The sequence below is a fragment of the Sapajus apella genome, unplaced genomic scaffold, assembly GCF_009761245.1.
Source record: "Sapajus apella isolate SASKATOON/1434 unplaced genomic scaffold, GSC_monkey_1.0 scaffold73, whole genome shotgun sequence".
Taxonomy (NCBI): domain Eukaryota; kingdom Metazoa; phylum Chordata; class Mammalia; order Primates; family Cebidae; genus Sapajus; species Sapajus apella.
In genome coordinates, this window is record NW_022437013.1 from 102847 (window position 1) to 125213 (window position 22367).

The following is a 22367-nucleotide window of genomic DNA, read 5'->3' on the forward strand; positions in this document are numbered from 1 at the left end:
TTAAAGGAAATTGGAGGAATAAGAATTTGTCATTACATGACAAACTTCCTTATCAGGCTGCAAATCTCACAATTAAGATTCTTTTAAATCTTTGTATCTCCCACCCCAATACTTAGCACAATCTTTTGTATATAATAAGCAATGGAGGCCGGGCACAGTGGCTCACGCCTGTAATCCCAGCACTTTGGGATTACAAAGCGGGAGGGCAGATCACGAGGTCAGGAATTCGAGACCAGCCTGACCAACATGGTGAAACTCCATCTCTACTAAAATTACAAAAATTAGCCAGGCGTGATAGCACACACTTGTAATACCAGCTATTCAGGAGGCTGAGGCAGGAGAATTGCTTGAACCTGGGAGGCGGAGCTTGCAGTGAGCTGAGATGGCACCACTGCACTCCAGCCTGGGCGGCAGAGCAAGACACCCATCTCAAAAAAAAAAAAAAAAAAAGGCCAGGCGCTCTGGCTCACTCCTGCAATCCTAGCAATTTGGGAGGCCGAGGCGGGTGGCTTGCCTGAGGTCAGGAGTTTGATACCAGCCTGGGCAACACAGTGAAACCCTGTCTCTACCAAAAACACAAAAAAATTGCCAGGCGTGGCAGTATGCGCATGTAGTCCCAGCTATTCAGGAGGCTGAGGCAGGAGAATTGCTTGAACCTGGGAAGCAGGGGTTGCAGTGAGCCAAGATTGTGCGACTGCACTCCAGCTTGGGCAGCAGAGACACCACCTCCAAAAAAAAACCAATGGAGCCGGGCGCGGTGGCTCAAGCCTGTAATCCCAGCACTTTGGGAGGCCGAGGCGGGTGGATCACGAGGTCAAGAGATCGAGACCATCCTGGTCAACATGGTGAAACCCCGTCTCTACTAAAAATACAAAAAATTAGCTGGGCATGGTGACGCGTGCCTGTAATCCCAGCTACTCAGGAGGCTGAGGCAGGAGAATTGCCTGAACCCAGGAGGCGGAGGTTGCGGTGAGCCGAGATCGGGCCATTGCACTCCAGCCTGGGTAACAAGAGTGAAACTCCGTCCCCCCCCCCCAAAAAAAAAACCAATGGAAAAAAATTATTTTTGTAGAATCACTGATTCTCAAGAATTGACCAAGGAAAGAATGCTCTCATCCTAGACGGGCATTTTAAAAACAAAACTAAACAGTGACAAAAATACAGAAATAGCACTCAAAGACTGAATGGCAATTCATCGAGAAACCAAATCTTGACAGAAATATCTCTTCAATAACATTCAATCTCATTCCCTTTGTTCTAATCCTGTCTCTACCCAGCAGCCTTCAGATCTATAATTTGGTTTTCTAAGTGAACACACCCATCAGGGCGGGCCCAAGTGGATAACCAGTGATGGCTCCCTGGTCAGGATCTCTTTTGTTCCAAATGTAGAAACCTGCTTTGGCTTTGTTGAGAAAGGGGATGCACACTTGTTTAAGTATGAGTCACACTTCAGTCAAATTAAATACCTACCATGTGAGTAGACAACCACTGGGCAGATTCCAAGGATACAGAAATGAATCAAACGGAACCCCTGGGTCTTACTTGAAACTGTGGCTACAAAATACTTGTAAAAATTTTGAGTCACTTTCAATACCTATTCTTCCTCTTTATTTCTTTACTGGGATGAGAAGAATGTGTGTCCTCTTCTAAAAGTTTTACCTATTCTGCCATTTTCCCATATTTTAGCAGCTGGTGTTAGTTCAACTTACACTACTTCCTATGATCAATGGCATTTTAGTGTTAGCATGAATCAATTATATCAAGCCTTTCTTAGAGCTCTTAAATCATATATTTTGAAAAACACAATTTCAATTTAAACAAGAAGGCAGAGGGAGCCTAAAAACACAGCTAGCAATTAATTTTACAAAACAACCCAGCTGGAAAAGTACTTGAAAGACAAAATAGCATGCAATTATTCTTAAAGTGTTTTATGCTAATTTTATTTCCAGCCCCCAGTCAAAAAACCAAAAACACATCCTTAAACATTATCAAAGATCTAATGTGGTTTGGAAGGTCAGAAAAAAGGTAGCCTAATGGGATTTTAGAAGGCTTCCATCTCATCAGGTGCTCATAACTTTTCGTGTACTAAGACTAACGGGTTGCCTTTTTTTTTTTTGAGACAGAGTCTCGCTCGGTCACCCAGGCTGGGGTACAGCGGCACTATCTCTGCTCACAGCATCCTCTGCCTCGAAAGTTCAAACGATTCCTCTGCCTCAGCCTCCCGAGTAGCTGGGACTACAGGCACATACCACCACGCCCAGCTAATTTTTGTATTTTTAGTAGAGAGGGGATTTCACCATGTTGACCAGGATGGTCTAGATCTCTTGATCTTGTGATCCACCCACCTTGGCCTCCCAAAGTGCTGGGTTTACAGGTGTGAGCCACCATGCCTGGTAAACTTGTTGCAATTTAAAAAAATAAACACAAATGCTGATGACTATTCAATCGAATTTTCTATATTAGAGAAAAGTAGTTTTGTTTAAAACTGGCTAAATGATAGTCTTTGAGTCATGTTATCCTCATGTATAAAATAAAATAGCTGAGGTACATGAATGATTCCCAAATAACCCCAAATGAATTTTGGATAATTTTTTGCTATTCACAAGCAAAAAGAATAAGAATAATGAGGCAAGGCTTTTCAAAAAGACAGTTTAATTTTTTTTAAATCATAAGACTATGTCCTTATTTGTGGTTAAAATATCCATTTTAAAACAAAGCATTGGAATTAGAATGTAGCTGTTTAGTGTGTTTGATGGTAAATTTCTCTTCTTCTGAGTTTTGACATAAACATGAGAAGTTAATAATAAACTGATCCAAAATACACAGACCTAGATTGAAAGTCATTTTAACAACTGGAAACTAAAATCACAACCACCAGGCATGATGGCAGTCCTTTATATTCTCATTCATGCTGCCAATATTCTGCAACTCCTTTTTGGCTCACTTGCCATTTCCTCATTAACTATACATTGGCATAGAGTGGGAAGGACTCTGTTTTGAAGACTGTTCTGTTCCAGCATCATAGTTTCCAACAAGCTGATAAAGTAGACATAAATTACCATACTGCCTATATTATACAGAGCAGTTTCAATGCCAGCACATCTCAAACTTTTGGTTCAGAAAATATGGTCAGTATGGGTGGACATTAAGGACAAGCTGGATAAAGGAAATTCTACCTTACCACTGCATACAATTCCGGCAGAAAGTAAAGGGCTCAATTTGAGTAAATTGACCAAGTGTTTGTTTTTTTTAAAAAAGAAGAAAATTATGATACTTTAAAAAAAAATCACTAAGCAGCTCCCAATGCTGCCCCAGACAGGCCCATTTTTCATACTGACTACTGAATTCATCAGAAAAGAACCAAGTGTTACAAGGAGTGTCCTTCCCCCGACCCCCTCTTGATACATGTAGGTTCAATCTGCATTTTGTATTAAAGGAAACATTTTTCCCTTTTACCAAATATTATTTTAAATACTAGTTAACTCCCGCACCGCCCTTCCCCAAGTAACCTTAAAGTAAATAAACTTATTACACAGCCATGTTCCTGCAGAAGTTTGAATCACACCAAGAATGCATGTCCTTAAAAGGAAATGTTTTCCCTCCCCTTGCATCCTGTTATTTAAGCTATTTTAAGTACTTGTCTGGAGAAAGCTAAGCCAGAATCCAAGTGGTTTTGATTTTAGCTGCTGTTTTACACTGCCCATGTTCAGGTGGTACGTGCTGCAATCTATAACTTCAAACGCGTCTTTTGGGGTACTGCTTTGTCTTATAAATTTGACAGTAAGAAAGACTGGGATTTTCTTTGACCCTCAGATTGTGTGTGTATGTGTGTTGCTTTAAACATCCTTGAATCTGTCTAAATTTGGTGTCTTTCTTTATGAGGAGGTCACACATTGTGTGCCTTCATCTGCAACACACATGTGACCTCTCTATTAGCCCACTCAAGACAGTGCTCATTAGGACTTAAAGAAGAAATATCCTTTTGGAAAAGCTGGATTTAAAAGTTCAATTTGGCTTGACCAACATAGTCTACGAATTTTCTACACTAAAAAAATGACAAAAGGAATCTATTTATCTAACAATAATGGATTTATACACATATACACACAATCCTTAATGCCCATGAAAGCTCACAAAATACTGATTTAAGACTCGGTCAAAAGACTTAGGCAGCAGAATTTAAACTATATTCCTTCTTAAGATCTAAGCAGTAAAATCAAGCTTTCATTAGGCATTAAAACCTTAGACAAGGCAGTTGCTAAACAACTCCAGATGCTTAGCTAAACATGGGGTTTGCCTCTCACAACTTATACCTTTTGAGGTAGCTCACTGCAGCAAATATAAGAGGCAGTTTAATGAGTTCCAGCTAAGGGTAGACTGGAGGTTGCTGCATTAGAATTCACCATACTAGTGGATTTCCAAAGATGGAGGTCAAGTTCAGCAGAAAGCTGGACAAGTTTAGAGGGTGAGACCAGGCAATCAAAGATGTTTATCTGTCCTTTTCTTACTCAACATTTCCAGCAGTTTGGCCATCATTTCTTCCCCTGCTGAAACTCTCATTTTAAAAATACATGTGTGTTCTCACACACACATGTGCTCTTGCTTTTACCCATGCACCCACACATGTGTACTCCTAACTAGCTTCCACACCTTCAAAACATGGTTTTCTGACTATCCCGAGACCTATACTTCTAATAATCCATAGATAATTAACTAGATGGCACAATGAAAGAGCACTGACTAGTTTCATTTTTTTTAGATGGGCTATCTTTTTTTTTAAGGCATAATTAAACAAACATGCACTGGTGTCGATTTATTGAATACTAAAAGTAAATTAACTAAAGCACCATGTTTGTTGGGTTTTTTTTTCCTTGTGGCATCATCCTGATGTGGTTTTTATATACTAGAGAATATCAAGTAATTTGAAACAACTCAACCTCCTGGGATGAGACAAGTCTGGTATAGCTACAATCAACACAACCAAAATTTTTTTGCTTAGTTTGGTGGGAAACCTCAAAGGAATACACCCACACTATTCCTAGTCATTTTAAGAAACCCCAATATTCTTTTATTTCCAAAGTGCTGAATTCATGTTTAAAAAACCTCAGTAGTGAGTGCTCAGGAGGGAAAAAAGGCAAATTTAAAAGTGTTTGCAGTACTAAAGCAACTCTGCGAAAATTTACATTACATGAATTTGTCTTTATGACACGTAATTATCCAAATGACCACGAGCTTCCACAGCAAGATTAAAGGCTTAGAATGTAAAAGACAGTTTCTAGATGGTAAAATATTAATACCTAAGTGTTTTGAAAGGTTTTATTCTTCTTTAGAAAAAGTTATATATTACTGCATTTAAATGAAAACTGAAACATGAAGTACAAAAACTGGGAACTAAGGTTTCTGCTACTGGGAAGCACTAGAAACAATTGTTGAAAAAATTAAAATAATTACATGAGCTTGGAACTTAAAACTAAGCAGGTGCAGAAAGTGAGTGAAAAGAGAACTTTAAATTCTAATACTCAATTTATTGCTAGTAAAGAGAGTTTCAAAGCACTATTAATTGATTGAACAAAACCTATGATTAGTGATAATTACAGAGATTTTCTCCACACACTATGATTTTGCTGAATTTCTAAGGAGATAATCAAGGCTATTATTGTTAATAGATGGGGAAAATCATCTAATGATTTCCATATTTTGTCGCAATTGAACTGGGACAAAGTAGTCTTTCCTATTCTCTGCCAACCCACCCCCATGGAGAGGAAACAACTGTCCTTCACAGGATAATAGGTTATAGAGCTTGTTTTTAAAATGAAGTGTCCCTGAATTAGAAAAAAAATTTCTGTAACACCTTTGACAGTTGCCTGAGGGTTCTGTATAACTAACAACAACTTAAAAGTACAGATTTTTTAAAGAAAATTGAAAGACTCAGCTGGGTCCTTAAATGAGTTTCTGAAAGATGGTGTATACACAAGCTTTTATTATGCTGAAAAATATATATATATATAAATTTCATATGCTACAATTTAATGGCAAAAACCTTTTTAATAATAAATTCCACTGTAATGAAAATCTTCACAACAAAGGCCCTCTGAATGTATAGCTAATAATGACAGCCGGGTGCTGTGGCTCACGCCTGTAATCCCAGCTCTTAGGGAGGCAGAGGCGGGAGGATAGCTTGAGCCCAGGAGTTCGAGACCTGCCTGGGCAATATAGCGAGACCCCGTTTTCCACAAAAAGGAAAAAAAACAAAAAGACAAGAAAAAAAAAAAGCGATAATGACAAAAATCCCAGTACATCAAAAGGCTATGTATATAGTTCCTTAGGTTTCAATCAGTGAAATATTTACTGAGAGCTAGAAACTGAGTGGAGACTACAAAAGAATAATATTCAGAACAGGCAGAAATTCTGGATTCTAGAATTCTTTATAGCATACATAGTAATAAGAGCCTGAGTATGTTACAAACATATGCCTGGCAGGGGCTTTGAGAAGCTGTGTACCTATCTTACAGTCTACTTAAACAATAGCTCCACAATGACCTTTTCTTACAGTCAAACTTCTCATTGATCCCTCAATACAATTTAACTGCTTCCTCTATAAAGATAATTGGTCAATCCTCTTTATGTCATTAAGCTTTTAAAGGAAAATGAAGTTCTTTCACTGGTAAAATGTATTCCAAGTCTCATCAGGTAAACAATATCTGAATTAACTTTAATTTTTCAGGAATATTGCACACAGTTATTTCCAAGATGCTGCACATGAGGACAAGACCTATATTCAACATTTACTTGAGAAGATGAGGTTCTTAATAAGGCATGGTGCCTACTCCAAAATTCCATTCATAAAGAACAAATTAAACTGCCCTTAATGCTGAAAGATGAATACAAATTTTAGAAAAGGTTCAAAAATGTACTCCTAAAACAATTATAAGACTACTCTGACAGAATGAGAGACATTAAAAACAAACTCTTGCAGCCAGGAACTCACTTGCAGTTATATATTAAACAACGTAGCATTCTTCTTACAGTAAGTGGTATCCACAGCAAGTTAATTAACTGCTAGTTTTATACACACACACACACACACACACACACACAATCATGTTAGATTCACGACTATTCAGTGTTTTCTAGTTAAAATTTTGATGGGATTATAAATGGTCACTCTGGCTGAGGTCATTATTCTTCCCAAGGTACACTGCTACTACTAAGTGCCTTCATAGAAAATGTTGACCATAAATATATGGAAATAGAAATGTGTATTTCCTCATTTTTCACTACTGGAATTTTCAACACAGGTCTAAAGGCAAATTCTGATTTATATAACAAATCATATAAGCTAATTCTACACCATTTATTCAAGGAGTTACCAAATAATAATAATCTACATCTCTAAGCACATGTTGATTCATGTATTTACATTAGCAGTCTGTTCTTACCCTGCTTTCTCATTTTTATCTATAGACTTGACCCAAGCATGAAATTTGGAATGTAAATATTATATACTGCTTCCATAGCTGCTCAATTGTAAGGCATGTTATATGATGATAAAGGACAAACCAAATGGCATGCTATGCCTTCTCATCTTATATTAAAGCTATAATTTAATGCGGCAAGGTAGAACAATCTGCATTATCCGAAGGCACAGAAAATCCGTTAAAAAAAGGCAATAACACCAAACTAATTAGGGAAGGGTAAAATATCATTTAATGTTTTCAAGGGTCACAGATCCCTTTGAGAACATGCTGAAAGTTTCAAACCTTCTCTTCAGAAAGATACGATATACAAAATATAATAACTAAAATTTGGCATGAAAGTTTCAGGAGCCGTACATAGTTGTCACCAGTTAAGGACTGGAATTGTGGTCTAAAAAACTTGATTATATTAAATACTACATAAAATTGGAAATAATATCAGCTACCACTCTTGACCCAAAAAAAGTACAATTTTAAGTAAAGCTTCCAAAACTTTATCCCATCTATTTTAACTGCCTTGCCCTAATGTTTTTGATTAAGCAAGCATTCATGTGACATTTTTAGAGAAGTAACTTTGGGACCAAATAAATATTGCTTTCCTATAGTTATACTACAAAAATACTCACCAACTTTTGCAAAGGCCTCTTTGAGTTCATCAAGCTCATCTTTGGAAATCTGAGTAGTAGCCATCTCATCCATTTAAAGATCTAAAGAAAAACCAAAAAAGTTTCAGACTTAAAAAAATTGTGATACATATAAACACTCTTGCTAAGTTCTCACCTTAGGGATAATTTAAACAAAATTTCAAACAACTAAAACAATCTGAATAGGTTACCATATTTCTATGTACAACTTTAATCAAGAAAACAAACAAATGAAAAAGTCATCACTTACCAAAATTTATTGAGAAACAATATTTCTGACTTTTCCTTCTAAGGTCAAAATCTAAATTACATTCAAAAAGTTTAAAGAAGGGCCAAAGTACCCAGCAGTGACAGGAAAAAGCTACATAACAGATAGAAATTCTTGGTTATACAAGCCAAAGCTAAAGGTCAAAATTATGTGACCAATGAGTCACAGAAAATAGCATTTCCCATTAAGCCACTTTAGAATCATTCACTGTAAAAACACTGATTTTCAAATAGCATGCTGACACCTATCAATCACTACCATTAAAGGAGGAATAAAGAGGAAACAAAACAAATTATAGATGGTTTTGATATAGAAATGCACACGTGTGCTAATATACAGCTTCTTAGGCGTATTAAAGGAGAATTTTTGTAGTCAATTTTGATGATGGGGCACATTAACTTTGACCCCAATTAAATGAAATGTTATCCCAGAAAAAAAAGAATTCTGTTTTCTCATCAGAATTGTATTACCAAAACATTGTATTCCATTATTATATTTTGAATTTTGTCAGTAAAAATTTGTAGAAATAATATATGATACCCTTGATATCAGTATCATAATATTCTTGATTTTACCTCTTGGCACATAATATTTATGATCTGAACCTTTATGGAAAAACCTTGTTAATCCCAGCAAAAAAGACAGGAGGTCTGTATCACAGTAGATAATTTCCAAATACAAACCTATTATAACAATAATTTTGGGCAAAGAAAAATGAAAATGGTTACATATTACTTTTGCCCTTTTTGTTTTGGGTTTTTTTCTTTCTTCTGAATTTTTTTTCTGGTAGACCTTATTTTTCTTTATTTCTTTTTCTTTTTTTGTAAAGACATGGTCTTGCCACCTTGCCCAGGCTGGTGTCTAACTCCTGGGTTCAAGGGATCCTCCCCCCTCGGTCTCCCAAAATGCTGGGATTACAGGTGTGAGCCACCACGCCAAGCCAATATTAGAGTATTAATTAATTAGAGTATTAATTAATAACGTTGTTATTAGAGTATTGTTAGGTTCACAGCAAAATCAGAGAGTTCCCATATATAGCCATCTGTTGCTTAACGACAGAGATGTATTTTGAGAAATGCATTGTTAGATGATTCTGCCACTATGCAAACATCACAGAGTGTACTTACACAAACCTAGATGGTATAGCTTACTATGCACCTAGGCTAAATAGTATGGCCTATTGCTCTTAGGCTACAAGTGGCACAGCAGGTTACTGTACATAACACTGTAGGCAATTGTAACGCAGTGATATCCGTGTATCCAAACACATCTAAACAGAGTAAAGGTACAGTAATAATATAGTATTATAATCTTATGGGACTACTATCATATATTCAATCAGTCGTTGACCAAAACATCCTGCACCCAAGTGGTACATTTGTTACAACTGATGAACTTACATCACTACCACCCTGAGACTGCGGTGAACATTAGGGTTCACTCTTAGTGTTATACAATCTGTGTGCTTGGACAGATGTATAATGACATGTATCCACCATCACAGTATTACATAGAGTAGTTCCACTGCCCTAAATATGTTGCCTTTCCAAAAAAGTATACTATGGTTTAAATTTCACAAACTATACAAAATACATTTTGAGATCTTATATTTATTCCTGTTAGACATTTTATTAAAAGGCAACAAATTACTCACCAACGCATTTTTTGGTCAAGAAGGGTAATACTCAGTAGAGAGGGGTTGGGGCTGGAAGTGGTAAGGAGGGATTCCTAAGAGAGCTGCGTCCCATCTATCTTTTTCACAGCATTGTTCCCATTTCTAGAATTTATCACAGCCTCAGGCACTCAATAAAACAGAACTTTAATAAAATTAATTCCTTCAACAACTATGCACCAAGTATTAATACATTATACAAATTCATTTGCATATTAATTTCCTGAACCCTCACAATAGTCCTATGAGCTAAATATTCTAATCTCCTTTTTTTTTCTTACTAGAAGGCTTGGGCTCTCAGGACTGAAATTTACACTCAGGTTTCCCAAATTCTTGAGAAGTTTTAAAATGACCATATGATGCTATTAGCTAAGTTTTTTACCATAATGTAACAGACATATATAGTGACTGGTGTTTTAAAAAGTAAATAAAACCATCGACCAGGTGCAGTGGCTCATGCCTGTAATCCCAGCACTTTGGGAGGCAGAGGCAGGTGGATTGTTTGAGGTCAGGATTTCAAGACCAGCCTCACCAACATGGTGAAACCCTGCATCCACTAAAAATAAAAAAATTAGCCGGGCGCGGTGGGCACGTGTAATCCCAGCTACTTGGGAGGCTGATGTAGGAGAATTGCTTGAACCTGGGAGGCAGAGGTAGCAGTGAGCCGAGGTTGCACCACCACACTCCAGCCTGGGCGACAAAGCAAGACTATGTCTCAATCAATCAATCAGTCAATAAAACTAGACTCTTAAAAAAAGATATAAAACAAAGCTCGCCTATTCATAAACTTTTCTTACCAATGATATCAAAATGCCACTAAAGATGGATAACTTCTCAATAGACTGGTTGGATGAAAATACCTTTCAGAGTAATCTCAGGATCTATGAGGGAAAGAAAGTTCTTCAGTTAGTAATGAAGTTAGGCTTTGTGTTTGTTGTTGTTGTTTGTTGAGACAGGGTCTTACTCTGTCACCCAGGCTGGAGAGCAGTGGTGTGATCACGGCTTACTGTGGCCTTGACTTTCCAGGCTCAGGTGATCCTCCCTTCTCAACCTCCCAAGTAGCTCATACTACAGGTGTGGGCCATCGTGCCTGGGTAATTTTTGTATTTTTCTGTAGAGACAGGGTTTCACCATTTTGCCCAGGCTGGTCTTGAATTCCTGGCCTCAAGCAATCCACCCACCTCAGCCTCCCAAAGTGCTGGTATTCCACGTATGAGCCACCACGCCCTGGGCCTGAAGTTAGGCATTTTAAAGATCAAGAATAAAAAGAACTGTAAATCCCAGCACTGGGGGAGGATTGCTTGAGACCAGCCTGGGAAACATAGTGAGACTTCATATCCAAAAAAATTTAAAAATTAATAAGTTAAATATAATTTAATAGTAGTAATTCTAAAAATATTCTGTTTCACTAATATGTTCAACACTCCCCATTACAAAACTATGACATATGATTTATTCCAATTTTCTTTACATAGATTTTTACATACATGCCCTCAAGGAATTCACAATCTGCTGAAGCAAACATGTTTTTAATAAAAAATTATTACCCATCTCCATGAATTATAACAGCCTGGGCAACATAGTGAAACTCTGTCTCTCCCAAAAGTACAAAAAATTAGCTGGGCATGGTGGGTAGTGACACATGCCTGTAGTCCTAGCTACTTGGGAAACTGAGGTGGGAGGACCAATTGAACCCGGAAGGTAGAGGATTCAGTGAGCCATGAGCACGTCACTGCACTCCAGGATGGGTGAGAGAGCAAGACCCTGTCTCAATTAAAAAAAAGTAAAAAATAAAAATAAATAAATTAAATTAAGAAATGTTTAGATCTCATAGAAATGATTTTAGAGCACCAGTTTACTCCATCTCCATGAATTATACCGTAGAGAACAATAGCACAGAAAACTTTAAAGTAAGACTATCTCAGAAATCTAAAACATGTGACCTCTCTCCTTTATCTCTAAAGGTTTCCAGTTTGGGCAGATTGTGAGTCAGTAATAATTTAAAGTATGTGAGTAAAAAACAACTAAAACAAACCCATACAATTGAGCTTATCCTCACACTACCATATCACTTCTATGCAAAAGAAAATTAGGGTTGGGTGCAGTAGCTCATGCCTGTAATCCCAGCACTTTGGGAGGTCAAGCCGGGCAGATCAATTGAGCCCAGTAATTTGGGATCAGCCTGGCCAACATGGTGAAACCCCATCTCTACCAAAAATACAAAAATTATCCAGCCATGGTGGTGCGTGTCTGTAATCCCAGCTACTCTGGAGGTTGAGGTGGGAGAATCACTTGAGCCCGAGAGGTCAAGGCTACAGTGAGCCATCAGTTTGTCACTCCCCCACTCCCCCAAAAAAGAAAGAAAGAAAGAAAGAAAGGAAATTAGAAAAGATGGTTCTGAATATGAACTACTCCTGCCCTCCCCTTCCTTATCCCTGATGACCAGTTGGGTTCTGATTAAATCGTAGAAATCTCTTCCTCCCCAACATGCCCGCCCCCTCACTTCTCAAACATTTTTTACCAATATCTTAGGCATCTGCTATACACCCAGTTCTTGCCCTCAAGGAATTCACAATCTGCTGAAGCAAACATGAATAATTACAGTATGACACAAAGAGAACTAGTGACTGCAATAAAAGGTACAAATATCCATTTTTTTTTTAAGAAGAAAAAGTCTCTAGAGACTTTAAGGATTATTAATTTCTTCTCAGAGTGACTAAAAAGGCAATTCTTTTTTTCTTCCTATAAAACTGGCAAATGTTGGCTCATGCCTGTAATCCCAGCAATTTGGGAGGTAGCGGCAGGTGGATTGCTTGAGCTCAGGAGTTCGAGACCAGCCTAGGCAACATGGTGAAACTTCGTCTCTCCCAGTAATACAAAAAAATTAGCAGGGTGTGGTTGGTGGTGGCACACGCCTGTAGTTCCAGCTACTTGGGAAACTATGAGGTGGGAGGACCAATTGTGCCCGGGAGGTAGAGGCCGCAGTGAGCCATCAGCATGTCATTGCACTCCAGGATGGGTGACAGAGCAAGACCCTGTCTCAATAAAAAAAGGAAAAAATAAAAATAAAGAAATGCTTAGATGTCACAGAAATGACTTTAGAGCACCAGTTTACTCCAATAACTAATCCAGTGCATTAAATATATATATATATATATATATATATTTTAATTTTTCAAGTTTCTTATTTCCAGTTACCTTTTAAAAAGCCTAAAGTGACTTTTCACATATACCTCAGATTTTTCATCTATTGGAGACATTAAAGAGACACACTTCAATAAGAACAAAAAGAAACTGGAACATGCACATATCCTCAAAACCATATTTCCAGATAAGGTTGTTTTGGGATAATAGAATAGTTTAATGTAGGACTCTCCAATTTAAATAGACCCATATTCATTTATTGATAATTATTTAAAAGGAAATAAAGAAATGCTACTCTGAAGTACCTGGGTTAAGACTAAAATATATAATAAAGTCAAAGGTATAAAGCTCACAGTATATACTCTAGTTGATAAGAATTACAATTTTAAAATTTGCCATTTGAAGCTTAAAATAAAGTTGTTTAATGTAGATTTCTTTATGCCATTATGAATTAAAAAGTGGTCTGTCATTAAGACTACTTATAGGTACCTGATGGTATCTTTTTTTTTTTTTTTTTGAGACGGAGTTTCGCTCTTGTTACCCAGGCTGGAGTGCAATGGCGCGATCTCGGCTCACCGCAACCTCCGCCTCCTGGGTTAAGGCAATTCTCCTGCCTCAGCCTCCTGAGTAGCTGGGATTACAGGCACGCGCCACCATGCCCAGCTAATTTTTTGTAGTTTTAGTAGAGACGGGGTTTCACCATGTTGACCAGGATGGTCTTTATCTCTTGACCTCGTGATCCACCCGCCTCGGCCTCCCAAAGTGCTGGGATTACAGGCTTGAGCCACCGCGCCCGGCCCCTGATGGTATCTTTAAGGAAATCAAGCAGTAAAGTACTCTTGGGAGAAAACATCACATTAAGCAACTAGGAAATGACTAAATATATATAAAAATTAAAATCTTACAAATTAAAATAACAGAAGCTCTATTCCTCTTCATGGGGCATTCATTGTACAATAGGATTTTTTTTTGTCTTACAGCTAGTAAACCATCCCAGATGGGTTCACAAAGCAAAACACAAGATTTAACATCAATACTGCCCTGTAAACGCTTCATTTAATCTCAAGTACCAGTACAACAACTGTTGTACCAGGCCCAAGGAGGCAGTATGTTTGACAGAAAGATTGTTGGACGTGGTAGAAGACATTGATTATTGCTCTGGTTCTGCCATTCCCTAGTAATGTGTCCATGAGCAAGTTTAATTAATCTCTCTCAGCCTCAGTTTCCTCATTTGAAAATAGTGATAATACCGACTTCCCCCAGGTCCTAATGAAGATTACAGATGATATATATGACAGTATATTGTGAACTATAAAGTATTACACAGCAACTTCAAATCCTTCATGAAAGAAAATGGAGAATAAATGAATGCCTGGGTTAATTGTGAAGAGCTGTATAAATAAATGTAAGACATTAGTTCTACTAACAGCCTTTTACATGGGATAAATGAAAAGTTATCTAATCTCCCTATAATTATTGACTACAGAACATAATAGGTCTCCCTCATATATAAAAATTACAAGCCTTTAGTCAAAGTAATTTAAGAAGGATGGGCCTAAAGGAAAACCTGTCAGACACTTTTTATCCATGAGTCAATTTGGCTCCTTCATAAGGCCAGTTTCTAAACACAATTTAAAGAGCAGGTAGGAGATACACAAACAAATAAACGACTATTTTCCTGTAAGTATTTCAGGATCACTTTTCAAAATAGCTAATAGCTTGTCAATATGATTGTCACATTCCTCCTAATTTGCAATTTTTTCATGAGTACTGAAAGCCGGTGAAGAGAAAGTATTACTTGCTGAATAAAAGTTTAAACCCAATTTCACAATATGTGATTAACAGGCAAAAGGAAAAAAAACTGATTTTCAAATATGCCCTCTTTCCCAGTCTGTCTTCCCACAAAAGTGGACTTTATTTTTTAATATTTTATTTATTTTTTTGAGACAGGGTTTCACTCTGTCACCCAGGCAGTGGTGCAATCTCAGCTCAGTGCATCCTCAATCTCCTGGGCTCAAGCAATCCTTCTGCCTCAGTCTCTTGAGTAGCTGAGACTACAGGTGTTCTCCACTATACAAAAGTGGACTTTATTTACATGATGAGAGAGAGGGAGAGGGAAAGATAACTGATATTCAAAGAAATAGAAATTTATTGTTCCTCCATTTAAACTCTGCAATTTTAATACTTATCAAAAATTAAACCTTCCAGAGTCTCAACATTTTCCTGAATTCCCTCATCCGCAAAGTACTTTGATCTGTCCCAAATTCTGTTTCCTCCCTAGCTCCTATGCCTGCCATTTCTGTAAAGGAACAGGGAAAGCTGTAGAAAAAAAGCCAGACCTCCTTTACTAAACATATAAGACACAGGAAAACAGATTTTCAAATAAGGGAATAAAACAAAAGCAAACAAAACCTTGTTTGTTTTTCTTTTTCATAAAAGGATATGGTGTACAACTGGGTATGAATTCAGGGCGTCACCCATGGAAGAATCTTATGCCTATGAAGTCATCCCTAATTACAGAGTTTGACTAACAATAGTGCAATTATGAAACCACTCCACCAGCTCATTTAACTATACATAAACCCTGAACACAGGTCTTTGCTGAGAAAGGTGTACCTACAACTACCTGAAACTATTACTCAAATTCTGAAAGGTATTTGAAGGGGGGCGGGGTGCCTACTTTATCTCCTAAAGCACTCACTCACTTTAGGAATGCAGCTGACTGAATAATCTACTTATTCATCTGTGTTATTCAGTACCATGAGGCCCAGGAGAAAGGGAATGCACATGGGAAACTCATCTGGGGGTAACTAACTTTGATCATAAACTTGATTTTTTTTTTTCTTGAAATTGAAAGGCAGCCAAAATATAAAAACAGGATATTCCCCATAAACTTCATCCCAGCCACTAGTATGGTAAATAGCATTGGGAAAGAGAAGCTTATTACTTATATTAGAGATTGGGCAACACATACTTGAGCTCCTAAAATGAACAAGAAAGCAACAAAGGGGGAACAAAACATGGAAGAAATACATTATTTCACTATAAATGAAAATAAACAAGGTTGCCACCATTATCTGTAAACAACTCAAGAGTGATCAGAAAAGAGGTGTTGTCATCTTCCTCCATCCAAAACAGGCAGTGCTTTTGAACACCCACACTTTGCATACCTACCTGTACCAATAGAAACTGCCGCCCTGCCTCCTCCCTAGTTAGGTAAGTGAACAGCTCAGCACTAGTCTCTAAGCTTAGATGGGTGTGCAACACTGTGGGCTAAAACTCACCTATTCATACTATGATTACTAAAGCTCTAGTCTCATATTTCCATGAGAATGACTTTAGAAGATCCCAACTTGAATGTCTACTGCACTCACCTACTTATTCATTTATATTCATCAAGCATTAACTGAAGGCTTAGTATGCAGCAGGCACTGTGTTGGGTGTTCCAGACAAAGACAATTAGGACTCACATCCCCTTCTTTTTGGAAGAGTTTACTGTCTAGTTGGGGAAAGAGATGGAAAAACAAAGATACAACATTAGTGCTATTGTACCATCACAGTCATATATCCTGAGTGGTAGGTGTCAGAAAATGTTTTTCCGAGGTGATGTTTGAATTCTGTCTTTGAGCGCAAGTAAGATTTTCTCAGATAGACATCCCCAGTAAGGGCATTCTCAGATAGACATCACTGGTAAGGGTATTGTGCATAGAGTTAGTGACAGACACACTTGCAGCAGCAGAACAGGGTCCAATTTAGAAGTAGCCAAGGGAGAAGGAAAGTCAGTGAGGAAGATTTAAGTTAGGAAAGTCCACATGTCTCCAATCTAAATTACTGCCACATTATTTTCCCTGTTTTTTACTAACCCTCTCTCCTGCTAAATTAGGTCTCATTTTCAACTTCCCCACTTTCCTCTGTCTGCAGACTGCAGTTTGACCATAAAAAAACAAAGGGAAGACCAGTCAACCTCGAAGCCCTCTGGATTCGTGCCTTGCTATCTCGGAGATTCTTCCATCATATCTGTTTATCACCTCATGCCTGGCCTTCTCCAAAAGCCTTTTATCAGATCTGCCAGCTGTTCTGTCTTCCTCCAGTGCAATCTTTACACTGCTAACTTCCTGAAGAGTAGATCTTATAAACATTCCATACAAAAAAAAAGTCCCACCTTTTTAGTACAGCTTTCAAGGCCCTACACTTTTCTGAACTGACTTCTAGCTTAACGTCTGCCCATCTTTCCAGCGTTACTTCACATTATATGTACTACACTCTTAAACCCAACACTCTCAAGAGATCTTATTCCCATGTGTTTTCCCACTTCTTCCACTGAGTCTCTCTGGTGGAATGCTCTTCATCCATCTATCTAGACACTTCAAAAGCATATTTCAGGAAGTCTCCTCAGATTGTCCCCACCCAAGATAAAATTTCTCTTCCCAGTACTCTCATAGAACTGTGTTTTTTCTATTACAGCCGGTCCTGGATTCTCCACTATCAGTACCTTTTGTTTTATCTTGGTCTCTTCTGCTTTTCGTCTCTCCCATTAAGAACTTCCTCTCTATCTGCTTCTCAGGCTTAGAATACCCTCCTCTAATTTTCCTATCTATTCAAATTCTACCCACCCTTCAAGCAAGGTTCAGAAGCCTCCTCCTCTCCGAAAGCATGATTCCCAATGACTACCTCCCACTGATCTTTCTCTTCAGCTCCTACAGAATTTAGAATCTTGCCATAAAATTTAGCAATTTAATTATAGACTTCCCCCTATAGTTACATAAATGGACATGAGGACAGTCTAGCTGGGACTTCTATTGTCCTTCTTGGTTCAGTTTATCTGCCTTCTTTATACAGATTCTTATACCTGGTCAGACAACAATCTTCCTCAATAAAAGAGAAACCTTCTTTCACCAGTAGCACACAAAAACTTGTGTAATTTTTTGTTCTGCAAGTCTCACTTCAAGACTGTTTCTCAAGAATAGCCTAAACCTCACCTTTTACTCTCACAATGCCTTGCTTGATGTTGGTTACATAGGCATGGGTTAAAAAATATGCCAACTGAGGTTGAGTGTGGTGGCTCATGCCTATAATCCCAGTGCTTTGGGAGGCAGAAGTGGGAGAATTGCTTGAGGCCAGGAGCTCAAGACCAACCTGTGCAACATAGCGAGATTCCTTCTCTAAAAAAATATATTTTTTAAATCAGCCAGCATGGTGGCCTATGCCTGTAGTCCTAGCTACTAGGGAGGCTGGGGGAGAAGGATCACTTGAGCCCAGGAGTTTGAGACTGCAGTGAGCTATGGTTGCCTGCCTCTAAAAAATAAAAAATAAAATACTCCAACAAATTGCAATGTTTAGAGGGTAGTGATAATTCCCAGTATTCCCAATATCCAGTGATCATAGCAATGAGAATCTGAAAGCTGAGAAGTCTGTAGAATTTCATAACTTCATTCCCTAAATTATATTAGGGAATAAACAAGTGCCTGTGATAGTGGTGGACTTTGCCCAGGACACAAAGCTGTGAAGCAAAATTAAAAAGATGTGTTTCTCTAAGCACAGTTGACAAAAAAACAAAAAACAAAAGAATGTGTTTGATGAAAGGTCATTAACTATTGTTTTTTCCTCTTTTGAGATAGTCTTGCTGAGTTTCCCAGGCCACAGTGCAGTAGCATGATCACTGCAGCCTCCAACTCCTGGGCTCAAGTGATCCTCTTGCTTCAGCACCCCCCACCCCCAGTAGCTAGGACTACAGGCATGCACTACCACTCGGCTAATTTTTTATTTTATTTTTTTGTAGAGACAGGATCTCACTATGTTGCTAAGCTGGTCTAAAACTCCAGGGCTCAACTGATCCTCCCGCCTCAGCCTCCCAAAGTGCTGGGATTACAGGCTTGAGCAGCAGTGCCCAGCCAATTAACTTCTCTTCCCAGAAAAACAAAAACAAAAAGACTACACATTGCTTTGCAGAGAGATGGTCCATGCCCAGTATAGCCTTTGGAAAATAACTTAGAAAACTCTTAACAAATATGACCATGATATCCAGAAAAAAGAACAATTGCCAGAAAATGCAGTTAGTAACCCCTTCCAGCTAATACTAACTTGTTTTCATTACTTAAAAGGATAAGGGATTCACATAAGCCTTGAACTAAAATAATCACTACTTTAATTGTATAAAACATACAGAATATAGACAATGAATTCATTGTCTATACAGATGTCATGTGCTAGAATTAATGAACAATAAAACACTTCAACACTTTTCCTTCTGCTTTTACCTTCCTAAACTTTTAGGACTAGGAACCTATGACACATGTGAGGGCATTTAGGTTTTGACTCCTTTATTTCGACTTTCAGAGCAATGAATTATTAAATAAAAATTATGCATATGGCCTCTTAAGCGTTTACAATTACTCCTTTACCAAGATTTTGTGAAAGTTTTCTAAAATGAGTCAAGCAAAATTCCAAGCCACTTGTTCCTTGAGAAAAATCTGTAAAGAAAAAATATATTAAAAAAATAAAATAATATTGAAAGAAAAGTAAATCACATAGATACTTACTTGAGTGTTTTATATTAAGACCAAGTTATTAGCACTGATAGATGATACAGAGTTCTGAAAAGTCTTTCTTTAAAACATTGGTATTAAATTGGCACTGATTGGCTGGGCGCATTGGCTCACGCCTGTAATCCCAGCACTTTGGGAGGCCGAGGCAGGTGGATCACGAGGTCAGGGGTTTGAGACCAGCCTGACTAACATGGCGAAATCCCGTCTCTACTAAAAATACAAAAAATTAGCTGGCCGTGGTGGCACGCACCTGTAATCCCAGCTACTCAGGAGGCTGAGGTAGAAGAATCGCTTGAACCTGGGAGGTGGAAGTTGCACTGAGTCGAGATCATGCCACTGCCCTGCAGCCTGGTGACAGAGTGAGACTCAGTCTCAAAAAAAAAAAAAAAAAAAAAAGAAAAAAGAAAAAATTTAGCCGAAAGTGGTGGCACATGCCTGTAGTCCCAGTTACTCAGGAGGCTGAGGCAGAAGAATTGCTTGAACCTGGGAGGCGGAGGTTGCAGTGAGCTGAGATTAGTGCCACTGCACTCTGGCCTGGGCGACAGAGTGATGCTCTGTCTAAAAAAAAAATTGGCACTGATCATAAAACAGTCAATATTCTGAAAAAAAGCACAAATATGTTTACTTTCTCCTATGACACATACATTCCTATATAAGACAGGCTTCTGCTTCTCTATATTAATACTGCTTAATTTCAGCCTCTTGAATTCTAAGTATTGTGAACAACCATTTCCATTCTATCAGTGCTAATAACTTGGTCTTAATATAAAACACTCAAGTAAGTATCTATGTGATTTACTTTTCTTTCAATATTATTTTATTTTTTTAATATATTTTTTCTTTACAGATTTTTCTCAAGGAACAAGTGGCTTGGAATTTTGCTTGACTCATTTTAGAAAACTTTCACAAAATCTTGGTAAAGGAGTAATTGTAAACGCTTAAGAGGCCATATGTATAATTTTTATTTAATAATTCATTGCTCTGAAAGTCGAAATAAAGGAGTCAAAACCTAAATGCCCTCACATGTGTCATAGGTTCCTAGTCCTAAAAGTTTAGGAAGGTAAAAGCAGAAGGAAAAGTGTTGAAGTGTTTTATTGTTCATTAATTCTAGCACATCAGCATTATCAAAAATTACTTCTTCTATTTTTTGAGACAGAATCTTGCTGTATCGCCCAGTCTGGAGTACAGTGTCATGATCATTGAAGCCTCCAAGTCCTGGGCTCCAGAAATTTTCCCACCTTAGGACCCGGAATAGATGGGATTACAGGCACACACCACCACGCCCAGCTAATTTTTGTATTTTTTGGAGAGATAGGGTTTTGCCATCTTGCCCAGGTTGGTCTTGAACTCCTGGGCTCAAGTGATTTGCCCTCTTTGGCCTCCAAAAGTGCTGAGATTACAGGCATGAGCCACCACGTTCAGCCAAAGACTGCTTCTTAGTCAGTGCGGTGAGCAAACATCCATCAAAGAAATATTCACCACGTATAGCAGAGTTTACTTTGGAAAGTTATTTTTCAGGTCTAGCTCTGTTCATTCTACTTAATATTTTAGCTGCAAATTGTAAAACTAAACAGAGGACATCATTAGATACCCCAAATAAAATGGACAGTGTTTTCTCATGAGGCATTATTATATCCACTGATTAGATTGTATAGTATCAAGAACTAGAGAATAATGTAACTGGCTGATGGAACATAAATCTGGATATATTTAGTAACTGTGCTTCTACAATTCACATAGAATAAAATGAAAATAAAGTAAGATATCACAGAACAAAACCATATCATCAGATAATAAAAGATTTCAGAGATATTCATAAAGTAACCTGAAAAACCTTACCACTATTTCCGTGACAAAATAAGCTTCGAATTCCAAATCAATTGAGAAATGAACTTTAGAAGGCTCTATCTATGACTGAAGGTTAACTCTACCCTTTATCTAACTCCAAGTAGCTGCCTACCTATAACTATAATTTGGCCTTGGATATATCCAAAACCTTTAAGGAGGCTTAAACATCAGTCTATTCTTTAATGTGAAGAAGAGATTGTTCTGTTCTGCACGTACACTGCTCCAATAACCCCTATGGATCCATGAGAAACATATAAAGGTTTATTAATGAGGGTGGGGAAGAGAGATGAGAGCAGAAGAGTTATTTGCAAAAGTCACACATGGGGTTAGACTAAGCCATTTTAGCCCTCTTCTACCACTGTAATATCCACAACCAATTAAACCATCTCCAATTTTCTGTTTGTATTTTATATATATATATAATGTTTTATATGTATATATATATTTACTGTTCATTAATTGTAGCACATCAGCATAACCAAAAACTCTTTCTTCTTCTTTTTTTTTTTTTTTGAGACAGAATCTTGATGTGTCACCCAGTCTGGAGTGCAGTGTCATGATCACTGAAGCCTTCATGTCCCGGGCTCCAGAAATTTTCCCACCTTAGCACCCAGAGTAGATGGGATTACAGGCGCACACCACCACACTCAGTTAATTTTTGTATCTGTCAACCAGGCTGGAGTACAATGGCGGGATCTCGGCTTACCACAACTTCTACCTCCCGGGTTCAAGCGATTCTACTGCCTCAGCCTCCCGAGTAGCTGGGATTAC

The 22367-nt window shown here is 37.9% G+C and overlaps 1 protein-coding gene across 9 annotated transcripts in view; it reads right to left on the reverse strand.

Moving 5' to 3' along the window:
- The window catches only part of PLS3 (plastin 3), a 93219-nt gene that overhangs the window by 35606 nt on the left and 35246 nt on the right, over window positions 1-22367 (reverse strand). For 6 of the 9 annotated variants that reach the window (XM_032250755.1, XM_032250761.1, XM_032250754.1 and 3 more), the window contains exon 2: window positions 8102-8182. In XM_032250755.1, coding sequence (XP_032106646.1) covers window positions 8102-8174 — 73 coding nt within the window. In that variant the 5' untranslated portion in view covers window positions 8175-8182. Of the gene's footprint in view, window positions 1-8101; window positions 8183-10856; window positions 10878-16577; window positions 16703-17066; window positions 17126-22367 lie in introns of those variants that run through there. The other 3 variants (XM_032250757.1, XM_032250758.1, XM_032250760.1) reach the window with 3 other exon arrangements.